The sequence below is a fragment of the Phodopus roborovskii genome, unplaced genomic scaffold, assembly GCF_943737965.1.
Source record: "Phodopus roborovskii unplaced genomic scaffold, PHOROB, whole genome shotgun sequence".
Classification (NCBI taxonomy): Eukaryota; Metazoa; Chordata; class Mammalia; order Rodentia; family Cricetidae; genus Phodopus; species Phodopus roborovskii.
Genome location: NW_026126409.1, coordinates 21,308,899 through 21,322,990, shown reverse-complemented (window position 1 = coordinate 21,322,990; position 14,092 = coordinate 21,308,899). Strand labels below are relative to the sequence as shown.

General features: G+C 41.7%; 1 protein-coding gene across 1 annotated transcript in view; it reads right to left on the bottom strand.

Moving 5' to 3' along the window:
• The window catches only part of Kcnu1 (potassium calcium-activated channel subfamily U member 1), a 54,009-nt gene extending 40,256 nt beyond the window's left edge, over nt 1–13,753 (bottom strand). Inside the window, exons 1-9 of the mRNA XM_051182081.1 lie at nt 13,539–13,753; nt 11,444–11,563; nt 9,197–9,258; nt 8,083–8,173; nt 6,722–6,833; nt 5,660–5,735; nt 2,849–2,924; nt 2,205–2,375; nt 643–734 (exon numbers count right to left, since the gene is read on the bottom strand). Of these exons, the coding sequence (XP_051038038.1) occupies nt 643–734; nt 2,205–2,375; nt 2,849–2,924; nt 5,660–5,735; nt 6,722–6,833; nt 8,083–8,173; nt 9,197–9,258; nt 11,444–11,563; nt 13,539–13,733 (995 nt within the window). The 5' untranslated portion in view covers nt 13,734–13,753. The remainder of the gene's footprint in view (nt 1–642; nt 735–2,204; nt 2,376–2,848; nt 2,925–5,659; nt 5,736–6,721; nt 6,834–8,082; nt 8,174–9,196; nt 9,259–11,443; nt 11,564–13,538) is intronic.
• Between the last annotated feature and the right edge of the window lie 339 nt (nt 13,754–14,092).

Sequence of the window (14,092 nt, the reverse complement as noted above, 5' to 3'; positions counted from 1 at the left end):
AACAGTGTACACAAGTTCAGTCATGATGCAAATTGTTTTTAATGTTTTCTATCTGAGGCTGGTTGAACTCCCAGAATCCGATATCTTCCTGTCAAACTTATAGAAGGGAAATTAGCTCAAACTTCAGTAAGTTTTGTCTAGGAATCCTTTCTTTAGATTTCAGCAATGCAAAACTGAACTTCAAAGAGCAAAGGAAGCATCCAGTTTTGTAGTCTTTTGCCTCATCTCAAAACATGCATGTCTCCAAACAGTCACATTATATTGAGATTTCTAGGAAAGCTACCATTATTGTTACAATTGACATAGTGATTTATCATGTAATAGACTTTCTACCCCCTATGCTTGCAAAACTGCTATTCACAAATGTTGTTATTTGAGGGACTATCTCTCTCCTCCCTATTATTTAGTTGACATAAGTTGACTAAATACTCTTGTGAATAGATCTACATTGCAATTTGTACCAAGCAGTAAGCATCCTGTTGATATGGCATTCATTCTAACACTATTCTCTTCTGGGAATGAAAAGCTTTGGCAATGTATTTCCTCGGGTCTATAGCTATGGCAGGCACTATGTGTCTAGAACAAGATATGTGACCAACAAAATGTCTTAAACTGTAGGAACTATAAGGAAAAGCTAATTACTTCTTTCCTCTGACTACTTCATAGGGCTTGGTGTATTTCTTCCTGTTGGTAAGAAGCTCCACCATTTCTGGGATGTAGTTTGCAAATAGAACCTAAAATAAATAAGTAAAAAGAAAAATTCTGGGCTCATTACTTTGACAGATGTCCCAAATTACAAAAATATAAAGAAAAAGACAAGTATACATAAATGTCTTTCATCTAGCACAGTGGTTCTCTGTTCTCCTTTTCTTAAAATTTAAATTAGAAAAAAAGCTTGTTTTACATGTCAATCCCAGTTCCCTCTCTTTTCCCTCCTCCCCTGCCCCCCATCAACCCTCTATCCCATCCCCTTTCTGCTCCCCAGGGAGGGTGAGGCCTTCCATGGGGGAATCTTCAAAGTCTATCATATCATTTGGAGCAGGGCTAGGCCCTCCCAGATGTGTCTAGGCTGAGAGAGTATCCGTCTATGTGGAATGGGCTCCCAAAGTCCATTCATAACCTAGGGATAAATACTGATCCACTACCAGAGGCCCCATAGACGGCCTGGGCCTCCTAACTGACACCCACATACAGGGGTCTGGATTGGTCCTATGCTGGTTTCACAGCTATCAGACTGGGGTCCATGAGCTTCCCCTTATTCGGTTCAGCTGTTTCTGCGAGTTTCCCAAGCCTGTTCCTGACCTTTGCTCCTCACTCCTCCCTGTCTGCAACTGGATTCCAAGAGTTCAGCTCAGTGTTTAGCTGTAGCACAGTGGCTCAACCTTCCTACTGCTGTGACCCTTTAACACAGTCCTCATGTTGTGGTTACCCCTAACCATAAAATTATTTTGTTAACTAACCATTAGGCCAAGCTCCTGGAGTACAATCAAAGTGAGGGACGAGTGATAATATGAACAAAGGAGTCAAGACCATGATGGGGAAACCCACAGAATCAGCTGACTTGAGCTAGTGAGAGATCACCGACTCAGGTCTGACTGAACTAGACTCCCTTAATATAGGTGACAATGGTGTGACTGAGGCAGTATATGAGGTCACTGGCAGTAAGTCTAAGATCTAACACTAATGCACAAACTGACTTAGTGGAGCCCATTCTATATGGAGAAGTACCTTGCTCAGCCTAGTCACAAGGGTGTGAGGGTTGTGGAGGTGCCTTGTTCTGGCCTCAAGTAGATGATGGGACAGACTTAGTAGACTTCCTAAGGGAGACCTTACTCTGGCCGAGGAGTAGATGGGAGGTGGTGTGGGGGGGGGGGGGAGTGAGAGGAGAGGAGGGAGGGGAAACTGGGATTGGAATGTAAAAAGTAAATTAATAAAAAAAATTTTACCACTTCATAACTGTAACTTTGTTACTGTTATGAATTGTAATGTAAATATTTTTGGAATTCTGCTTCCTTTCATCCCTGGAAAGCAAGCAAATGCACTCTAGGGTCCAGGTTACATGGTTTGGAAATGGCAGGATCTGTGCATCTTTTCATTTTCACTTACACTGAATTAAGCAACATTCACTTTCAAATCTATATTGATTTCTCACTGTTAACAGCATGCTTTATTTTTGTACTTGAGATAATAAAAATATTCCTCACCAAACTTCCAAGGGTGAAGAAAACAATGAAAGTCCGTCCTAGGGATGTCTTGGCTACCACATCCCCAAAGCCAACAGTTGACATTGTTGCTGTTACCAGGTAAATGGACTCAAAATATGACATACTCTGTGAATTTCTACCATTGAGCCAGGGATCACCAGAATTTTCCACCTGTCCAAAGAGAGATGACAAAGGAAAAAGGGTCTGTGAATAGAAGGGAGGGAGAGGGCAAACAAAACATCCATTTCCCCCAGTTCAATCCAAAGACAAGAGCAAATGACTGTAGCTGCTAAGAGGGGCCTACCAATTGTTTGTGGTGATCAGACAGCCTTATTCCCACAATTAACAATTATGATTACCATTGAGATCTGATGAGGGCACAGGGCTTGCACTGAAATTTGGAATACTCAATTTGGAATTGCTGCCTGCTTCCCCTGAGCCAGGGGTCTCCAGCAATCACCATTCATTTTCATTTTCATTTTCTAAGAAGATGGTGAAAATGAAGCTGGGCCTAGGTTTCAGTGAGCCTAAGCACATGACCTTAACATCTAAGGAATGGGGTAGCACCAGTTTGCTTTTAGTCATGGGACTGCAAGGATGCTCACACTGGCGGATGCCACTGGGGACTGCAGTGATCTACTTACCAGATGAAGGAATCCTGCAGCTGTGAACCAGGTACTGAGAACTATTGACAAGAGTTTGGAAAGCTTCACTGAATTACTAAAAGGACAAGGACAAGGAACTATTAGGTATCTGCAGGTAGGTTCTCAATCAACACAAACACATTGTGCCCAAGGGCCCAGATTTCTGCTCACAGCATGGGACACAGTCAGGAAGCTGGTGCTCTGCCCTCACCTACCAGTCTGCATGGTTACCCGGCCTCTGTATCATCCGTGTATGCTTTAAAAGTCTGAGAAACACTGCTGGAAACTCACCCAGTGTTACTTATTTCTTCAAACACTACAGATTTTACTGTGTCATTTATTAGCCTGTAGTCTTTTTGTTTTTGTTTATTTTTTGTTTTGTTTTTCAAGACAAGGTTTCTCTGTGTGTCTTTGGAGCCTGTCCTGGAAGTAGCTCTGTAGACTAGGCTGGCTTTAAACTCACAAAGATCCATTTGCCTCTGCCTCCTAAGTGCTGGAATTAAAGGCATGGGCCACCCCCCAGCTGGCTTGCCTGGTGTTTTAAAGGTGTACATGTGATCAGTACTCAATAATTTTGTAAGATTATATATAACTTTGTCTAAAGTAGTAGAACAAAATGGCAGGAGTTCAGTGTGGATTTGTAAAATAAATGAGGTGTCATACTACACACCAGGATTGTTGAGGCTTAAGTCTATCAAGAAAAGCCTAGAGTTAGTTGAAATAGCTGTGGTTTCTGACCTGGCCATTTGTCATGTAAAAATAATCTTTCTGGCATTGACTTCATCACAATGCATATTAAACACTGAGATGTACTTAGACTATAGCATTGATATTTCTAATAAGAATGTAGCAGTGTGTTGAAAGAGATAGCTTGCACTTTTATCATTGTCTTTGGAGATATTTAAGCTGCACTATTTTTATTTGCCTGTCATGCTGGGGTTTGAACCCAGGACCTTGTATATGCCAAGTAAGTGCTCTCTCATTAAGCCACACCCTAAGTTCATGGCTTTACTTCTCTAAGCAATAGTTCACTGCTGCTGACAAATATTTCCCATGCTCAGGAGAACTGTTACACCTCTAAACCTGAAGAAATGTTTATTAGCCAATAAGAGATGATTCTTTTCTTAATTGATCACCTTTGTTCTTTCATAATTGTATGCATGCATAAAATACATTCTGATTACTCTGTCCTGCAATCCTTACTTACCATCCTGTCAATCCCCACCTTTCCCTGATTCATGACTCTGTGCTTGTCCTTGTAACCCCCTTAGTTGAACCAGAGCCATCTTCTGAGCAGTGGATTGGAACTGTCCATTGGAACCTAGTGGCATCACCACTGGGCACACAATTGACCCTCCAGCTCTGTGAATTTATCAGTATACAATGGTGCATCAGTGAGGGGGAGTGCCCTCTGAGCCCCTCCCTCTACCCATGCCTGATTGGCAGTGGGTGTGTTATTGTGCAGACCCAGGGCAGACATCAGTGGCTACTGTGAGATCACAATCGCAATGGCTGTGTCTCGCAAAAATGGCATTTGAAGAGTTTTTCCCTGTCTTCTGGCTTTTACATTCATTCTTTCTGCCTCCTCTCCTTCAGCATCCCTTGAACCTTAGAGGGGATGGAATATGTGTCTTGCTTAGGACTGTGCACTCATATACCATTTATTATCAGCACTCTGTACAGCCTGAGTCTCTGCACTCACCCTGATCACTAGGAAAAAATGGTGTCTGATTAAGGCTGAGAGCAGCATTTGTCTATGGGTATGAGTATAAGTGTTTAGAAGGCAGTTTTACATTATGAAGTATAAAAAGGTATTCCACCCATGTACCCTTTGCCCGCCTTAGTGTGTATGATAACCCTGGCACAGACTTTTAACCAGGTTCACAGTACCAAGCATGGATTCCCTCCCATGGAGCAGGTCTCAAATCCAAGCGGAGAGCAGTGTTGTCCCCGAGATAATAGTGCCATTGTTGCACAAGTGGGTACAACTCGTCTGGCAAGTTGGTGTTATAGTCTGTCAGGTTCACAGCTGGGTAAGACCATTGATGCCTTTTCTGCCTCAGCAGCTTGCCCAGCATCTTCAGGGAGGGACTATAAAAGCTAGTTAGCAGGGAGGAAGCTTTCGGCCCAGTTCCAGTTGATTTCTCTATATTCTACAACTAAGGTGTGTGGTGTCTTCAGCAACTGGGTCTTATTATCTAGTACTTGTGGGAAACCAGAAGTGACAAGAAGCTGTGTTTGGGGGCCTGTGGTCCTGACCACAAATTCTATGGGAGGTATCCCACCTCTGGCACTGGGGTACATTTAACAATCCCTGGCCTCCAGGAACAACTTTTTCTAGCCACACAGAGAGAGGTGATTCTTAATAACAAATGTATTAAGTCCAAACCTCTGTATTGGCTGACTACTTTTGTTTTGGGCAGAGAGATCTGGAATTAAAATTAAAGCAGACTTATATACTGTAATTTTGCAAAACAAGGAACAAGCAATCTCTTTACAAGGACTGCCATGTTTTCAGCCAGGGCACTAAATGCTACATGGAGGAAGGGGGTGTGTGGAAGCCCAGGTGAGGAACAGAAAGGGAAGGAGGGAGGGAGGGAGGAGGAAGGGAGGAAGGCAGGAGGGTGGGAGGGAGGATATAGAAGAGGAAGAGAAGAGGGGGGGGGAAGGAGGGAGGACACAGATACTGAAGGATTTCCCCCATTTTCATATTGGAATCCTGGTAGGACATGGGGAGCTTGCGGATCTGTTAATGTTATAATTTCCCAAAACAAACAGCGGAGCTAGCATGCCAGGCAGCACTGCAGTTACCTGCTCTTGATGATTTGGAGGATATTTAAGATTTTAGGGAGTTCAAGCAATCGCAAAGCTCTTAGAAACCTTAAACCTGCAAAACAACCGGGAGAAAGCAGCCTGAAATATATCAGTTTTGGGATATACACACTTTACTTTCCTGAAACCCTTAAATATAATGTGCTGTAATGTCACAGGTTTAAGGACATGGAATCCTGGTCCTAAAAGTTAACTACAGTTACCTAGGGTACTCTCATGTATAGTTAATTCCTCATCCAAAAAGTGAGGACTATTATAGGACCCACCTTACAGCACAGTAGACCTGATCTCAAGCATGTAGATGCCAGCCTTGCATGTAACAAGCAGTATTCATTGTTCTCTAATTCTACTTTAGAATTTATAGGAAACTTTGCACTGGTTCATAAAGCACCTGATTATTCAACTTTTCAGTACTCCTAGTTTTACTTTATATAGCAAGAAATAGAACTGTTGTGTATTTTATAAACAATAAATAAAACAAAATTTTATAAAAACCAATTTTTAAAAGCCCATGCATTCTCACTACACCCACCTTAAAGACAAAACAAATAACGAACAATTTCCAAATATGTTACAACATATCCGAATGTGATAGTTGACCTTGAGAGAGCAGGGGAGGTCACTGCTTGAGTCCATATGAGACCCCAGCATAAGGGTTCATGGATGCTGGAGCCCTGCCCCTTCTGGTTATAGATATAGTTATCCCATCAAAAACTATTAGACACCTGCTGTGTACCAGGTGCATTGCTACATGCTGGGAGCAAGAAATGATTTCTGGTCATTCTGCTGGGGACACATCCCAGCATTCATGAGACAGAGGCAGGCAGGTCTCTGTGAGTTCATGACCAGCCAGAGAAACACAGTGAGATCCTATCTCAAAGTAAAGCAACAAAACAAAAATGTTTCTGCAAATATAGTACAAATCTCTACAGTCAAGAGAGGGTTGCCATATTTAAAAAGATAAATATTCTAAATGAATGTTGAGTGGTTTGGGGTTAAAACAACATTGACACTGATTACTGACTGCCACAGCACACTTACCTAGCCAATTACTCTTCAAATAATAAGAAACAAAGGTTGGTGGGATGGTAAAAATGTCTACAATTGAATTCATCTCCAACCAGAACTTGATCTTGTCTTCAGCTGCCCAAAACTGAAATGGAAACAAAACACCCAAATTATATTACATTGGGATTTTTAAAAAAAGATTTAAAAATTATTTTATGTACATAAGTGTATTTGTATGCATATAGACCTGTATGCAGCCTGGCAGTGGTGGCACGTGCCTTTAATCCCAGCACTTGGGAAGCAGAGGCAGGCGGATCTCTGTGAGTTCGAGACCAGCCTGGTCTACAAGAGCGAGTTCCAGGACAGTCTCCAAAGTCACAGAGAAACCCTGTCCCGAAAACCCAAATAAGTAAATAAACCTTTATGCTTGTATGTGTACCATGTACAATCCTGGTGCCCACAAAGGCCAGAAGAGAGCATCAAATCCTTAGGATCTGAAATGACAGAAAGTTGTAAGCGGCCACATAGGAGCAGGTAAGTGAATGCAGGGCCTCCTCTACAAAGCATCAAGTGCTCCTAACTGATGAGCTATTCTCCATCTCCTACCTACTATGGAGAATTTTAAAGTGACTGGGAAGGCTGATAATAATTCAGCTATGTATTTCATTCATTAACTGAAGTTTTAATCTCATGCTTTTTAACACAATATAAATACATACATTTATGCAAATACACAAATGCATACATATTACATAAAGAGGTTGTACCTTGGGCTGAGCATGGTGATACACAACTTTAATCCCAGCACTTGGAAGGCAGAGGCAGGTGGGTCCCTGTGGGTTTGAGGCCATCTGGTCTCAAACCCAGGTTAGGTTCCCAGCACCCACATGGTGACTCACAACCATGTCTAACTTCAGTTAGAGTTCCAAAGGATCCCATGCCCTCTTCTGGCCTCTGTGGGCTTCACAGCCAAGTGGTGCACAGACTGTCATGAAGACACTTGAACAGAAAAACACTTGAGAAACAAATCAAAAACAAATATAAGCTGGCACACATGTCACTAGCATAGCAATGACATTCAGGGTTCACTAGCTTCTGATGGCTAGTAAAGCTTCCCCAGTGGAAGGCAGAATCCAGTAGGGACTGCAGACATGCTTTTAACAATGGGATGTTTTCAGTTGTGTTGGAATTCTGGACCTGGCTTACACTTTCAAGCCCCGGAGATGCAGGTTTTAGGTTTCATTAACTATTTAACAATTTAGGGCACAGATCTACCTTTGGAGCCTGAGACCTGAGGGAGAGAGATTGAATAACCCAAGGAACAAACTGGTCTCTTAACATTGCTTCTGAGTGTATGAGGGGCATGGTTATTGTCATTTTATCTAGGTACTTACCCTCAACCCAAAATAGAAGCTAAAGAAAGCATTGAAACCCAGATCAACAGGGATGGTTTTGTCTTCATAGGAAGTACACCTTCCGATGGGACTGGAAAGAAATGGTAACATTTCGCAAAGATGAACATTTTAAAACCTATGTCTACAGAGGAGAGATTATGGTGGGGTAGGCAATGTACATGTCCAGTATGAGCTGTTCAAGACTCGTGTTCACACCTGAATGGAATTCTCTTCCTTTGGGGAGTGGAACTATGAATAAGTGAAGCCACTAGTTCATACACAGAGCTGAGAGCAGGAGGAGAAAGGCCCACCATGCCATTACAGAGCCTATTGGTTCCACTTCAGATTTGTAAGTGGGTATCCAAAGCCTCAGAAATTTTACTGTCCTTTGTGGTTGAAAAACCATCTATCTAGTCAGGGTTTTGCAGCTTTGCTATCCCTTTGAGATTAAACGAATGGATCTGAAACAAGTTCAAAGATGTATCCTAAAAGATGTGTCAGGAATTTACAAAGCAAAGACTACCATTTGCCTGTGGTTTTCTGAAGTAGTTTGGCTTTTGTGGCCTGAAATTCTTAATTTTTATCCCAGCTGGGTATTTAATATAATTCTCGGAGGCTTGGCATGGAGTGTGAATTAGAGTGGGTTTAGTTTTTGAAAAATATTTTTCTAGCCTTGAGATCTTTAAGAGGAGCATGACTTCAAAGAATCGATTGAAGACTAAGACCACACAAAGGTCTCTGAAGCATAAGAGAGGCGCTGAAATACCCCAGAACTTCTCTTTCAACTCTTGAGAAATTCAAGAACCTTCCTAAGTGGCCCAGTGTTAGGAAGTGACAGCTAGAAGTTTAGAGTCCCAGCAGCACAGCTGTACACCCCACCCTAACACGAGCAATGGAGGAGGCAAAATACAGGGCAAATTGCATGCACTTATCACAGAAAAATGGAGTTAGTGTTCACTGGGGTGAGGGGGAGGAGACAGTTACATGGTTACCAGTTTGAATGGCCCGGTGTGGGTGTGTACACACATGCAAGCAAAACTCTATTTGACATCCTTGAAGAGAAAGTCTAATGTTACTACTAAAGCAGACAAGAATGACTAGGGTTGTTACTCACTCCGTTGAATTGATGAAATAGATTACAAGAGAGCCGATGCTTAGTACAAAGACAAGGATCACCTAAAAACAGGAAAGGGCAGGGACACGATGCTATTTTATTGACATGGAATAAATAAGCCCACAAAATTGTGTTTTCTGTTTTAAATGAAGTAATTATTATTGTATATCTTTATTACTGTGTGCAGGGAAGTGGAGGAGGAAATGGGTTTTCCCTACATTCAACATTCATTTATGCCAGTATTCATGCATGCATGCATTCATTCATCATCCATTATAGAAGTGGATGAAGCTTTACACTAAGCCAACATGTGCCCATTTTACTTAACTTTAGCTCTCACATGCTTCAGAATAATCAGAGGACACTTCCTGCTCCTCCTAGAGTTTAGCAAATCCTTGTATTATGCTTAGTATGTGTCACGTGCTTCATTTCATGATAGAAATGAGAGCTAGTAAATAACAATCTTGAACTTGAACTGCCAGTGATGTGTCCTTAGGGACATTTCCCTACCATGAGAAGGAAGTGAGCACTTCTACTGTGCAGGTTTGTCTGGTACGTGAAGCACACCCGTCCCATGGGACACAACAGCCAGGAAGCTGCCGCTTGCTCAGTGCCCCAGTGGAGCTGGGTGAGGTCTTCGGCAGCCTCTGTGATTCTTCCCAGGCCAGCTTTAGATAATTAAGCTCTCTAATCATTTCTAATTTCCAAACCACCAGGTTTTTGCCTGACTTGGTGGTTCACACCTTTAATCCTAGCATTTAGAAGGTAGAAGGAGGCAGATCTCTCTGAGTTTAAGGCCTGGTCTACAAAGAGGCCAGCCAGGGGTAATTAGTGAGATCCTGTCTTGAAAAACAAACAGATTTTCAATGTGTTTAGTTCAATGTAGTTTAGTTCAATGATCAAATTCAGAATTTTATTTATAAAGAAATTTTCACTCCCTTTCAACTCAAATATTGCTTGGGTAGGCCTCTTAGGTTCTTTTCTCTTAACCATTTGTGTTTGTGTTGATAGATATTTTTACTGGCAAGGCTCACTCTGGCTGTTGGGTAGGAGACATGGAGGTCTTTGTGCTCACAAAGAGAACCTGGAATGTTAAGGAAAGCTGGAAGTGGATGCACCCTCTAGCCTGGTGACCTTTGCTCTATCTGTGTGGCCAAAGACTTTTCCAGCACCAGCTCCTCCCTCAGACCCTTACTATAAATTTTCTCAAGGAATTCTATAGAGCCTATCCTTATGAACTTTACAGTTTTGATGTGATCACATCTCATCTGTATTTAGCTTACTTTATTCCTCAAGGCAATTTATGTCATTTTTTTGTTGTGCACATGGGACTGAATTAATCATTACCAGAATATTTTTCAGTGCTCAAATATGCCTAAACTTAACCACTTGGTGCCAAACTCTTGAAGTTTTAACCAACACTGGCTCCTGAGCTATGTTGAGAGGAACTGCCTTCTTGCCTCTGTGATCTCTCTGTGCAGCTGTTAAGGCCACAGAAGCCCCACAAGAGTGCTCCTAACCTGATTGGTGTTTGATCATGACACCCCTGCCCAGGAGCACCTCAGCATATAGAGTATTTAGTGTTTACTCTTGTGAGGTGAGGTTGGGGGGTGGTGCACAGTGAGGTCGAATACTGTATAAGGCCGATTGATTAGAGCCTTGTGATTACAGAGGCATGGAATCCAGAGTGAAAATGGTCTTAGGCACCAGTTTCTGCAGCTGACCTAACATCTGAGTCCAGTATTAGCAGATAACTTGCTTTCACCAACTAAAAGCTCAGATATGACCTGAAACCAACCTAAAGCAAAGATTTAACCTCTTTTGCTATAACCTTCCTACCTGGTGTCCCCACCAGTGTATTTGGGAAAAGCTTTGATTTATGACTGTTTTTTTTAAAATTCATTTTACATTCCAAACACAGTTCCCCCTACCTTTCCTCCTTCTTCCCCCCACCTTCCCCCAACACACCCCATCCACTTCTCAGAAAGAGTAAGGCCTCCCATGGGGAGTCAACAAAGCCTGGCACATTCAGTTGAGGCAGGACCAAGCCCCCCTCTCCCCAACATCCCACCATATGGAAGGGACTTCAAAATACCAGCTCATGTACTAGGGAGACACAGTGCTTTAGCATAGCCAAGTGCACCATGGAAGAGAAGACACCTACCTGTGTAATAAGAGTACAGAGGGGATTACAGTCATATTTATGGCTACAGTTCATTGGCATGAGAATAGTAGAAGTGAACTCACCAACATTTGCCCCACGATGGTCTGTGCAGAAAGCAGCATTTCTACACGATTACGAAATAATCTATAAAAGTAAACTCTTCTTAAAGGGTTAAGGTCAATTCTCCCTGATGTGAACAGTTCCTGCGAGCAAGAAGAAGGAATGGCCAGTGAGCTGCAGCTCAGGAGAGAGAACTCCGCTTTAGGTGGAGGACACGCTTGTCATTGGTATTGGTCAGAAATCATTCTACGCCACCCAAACCAGGCAATGAACACTAGGAAGACGAGACATTGCCTGGAGCAGTCAACTAAAGACATTTCTAAATGCTACAGACTCTACACACACACACACACACACACACACACACACACACACACACACAAACACACACACACACACCATGTCTACCATGCCATTAATCCAGAGATCCAAAGAATATCAGAATTCTTTCCCCAATAAATTTATAACATTGTTTAAAGTCTTGTCTTCAAAAGTTTTGTTTATTTTTATTAAAGTATATGGGTGTTTTTCCTGAATGTAAGATCTGTGCAACATGTGTGCCTGTGTCCAGGGAAGCCAGAAGAGGGTATCAGATCCCTTGGAACTGGAAATATAGACAGTTGTGAGTTTCCATGTGGGTGCTGGGAATTGAACCCCGGTCCTTTGGAAGAGCAACCAGTTCTTTTAACCCCTGAACCATCCCTTCAGCTCTGTTTAAAGACTTTAAAGTAGAAACAATTGCAGAGTAAACTGGCTTATCATTAAAATCTATGAGTTTCAATATTAGACATTCTCAAATACAGAAATATAAAATCCACTCCAAAGCCACACAAGAAAAACCCTGTCTCAAAAAAAACTATATATATATATATGTGTGTGTGTGTGTGTGTGTGTGTGTGTGTGTATTTATATATATGTATATAATCCATATTATGAATAACCTTAAATTTTTACTCTTATTTCAAACTTATTTTATGCCACCATAACATTAAGAGATATATTTAAGCAAAATTTGCATATTATGATACACAAGTTAAAATTATTTATTACAAAAAACTACTATAATCTATTTTAGGAAGAAACAGAGTTGAAGAAATGAAAATGAATCAGGCTTTGGTGGTGCACACCTTTAATCCCAGCACTTGGGAAGCAGAGGCAGGTGGATCTCTGAGCTTGAGGCCAGCCTGATCTACAGAGTGAGTTTCAGGGTAGGTTCCAAATCTACACAGAGAAACCCTATCTGGGGGTGTCTGGGAGGGGTGGGAGAGAAAGAAAGAAATGAAAATGAAAACAAACTACAAAGGGCTTGATAAAATTCTTCTATTGAGCTGATTGTTGTAGCACATGCCTTTAATCCCAGGATACAGGAGGCAAATGCAGATGAGTTAGAAGCCAGCTTGGTCTACATAGCAAGTTCCAGGCCATCCAGGGCTACATTGGGAGACTCTGTCTCAAAACAAACAACAACAACAACAAAAATATACAACAGTCATGTGGAATTGAAGAGAGGTATTTCAAACTATTAATATGTCATCATTATTTATTCCTATTGTCATCATTTTTGCCACCTAATCACATCAAACTTTGCAAATCGAGTTAGGCTACAAAAAAAAAAAAAAAAAAAAAAAAAAAAAGCCAGGTGTTTGGGGCTGGTGTACATTACACATAAAAACAAAAACACATAAGTATGTGCATACAAATCATGCACAAAGGATATTTGAAAGTAAGGCTGAGTTGATGTCTTGTGCCTTTGTTGCTCCCTTATGGTGGCTAGCAAAACTCTCTCTGAAACAGGGTCTCATGTAGCCTAGGCTGACCCTAAACTCACAACAATCTTCCTGCCTCAAGTGATGGGATCAGTCCATTGAGTACCACATTTGGCTGTAACTGTCAATGTTTATGAAAGTTTTTTTGGAACAGGGACTTTAGTACACTCATCATCATCCATGCTCACCAAACTGTACACTGATGGTCTTGGGCCTTATTTCCTGCCCTTTATGAAGCATCAGGCTCATTAGCCTGAAAATCAAGGAAGGCCTGAACTGCTTGCTAAACACAGACATGTGCCAAACTTAGTTCCAATCTTCACATACAAATGACCCAAGGAAGGAAACTGACCAAGATTATTCCTGTATACTTGATGCTTCGACATCTTTTTGAGACTCTCAAGATTAATCTGAAAGCGAATAAAATGATGAGTCCCCCGAAGAAAGTCACAAAGGAGGAGAGAATAAATGCTGCTTGAATTTCAATTGTGCAGAACTTTTTCTCCAATTCTTTATCAGTTAAATCTTTTAGCGACGCTTGATACATCTTGAGACCACACTGCTGGGCTAGTCTATGATGTCATGGTCACCTGGCAACAGTTCCAGGAGGTACACTTCCTGGTATTGCATCATCTTAGGTGTGGATGTGAAAGCCAATGAGAAGTTGGAGGGACAAGAATCTCCAACCACTTTGGTGAAACCTAAACTGCACTTAACCTCTAGAAAATGGTAGGGCCTACCAAGGGTAATCAGCAGATGGGGATTCTAGACACCATCGTTACTGTATCTGTGACCTTGAGTGATTAAGGGTCTGTGAGCAGCTGGCTGGCTACCCATTTCAATTGATTTGTTTAATCAAACAACTTCAAATTTTGTTTTTGATGAAATACATCCAATGATCTCAAT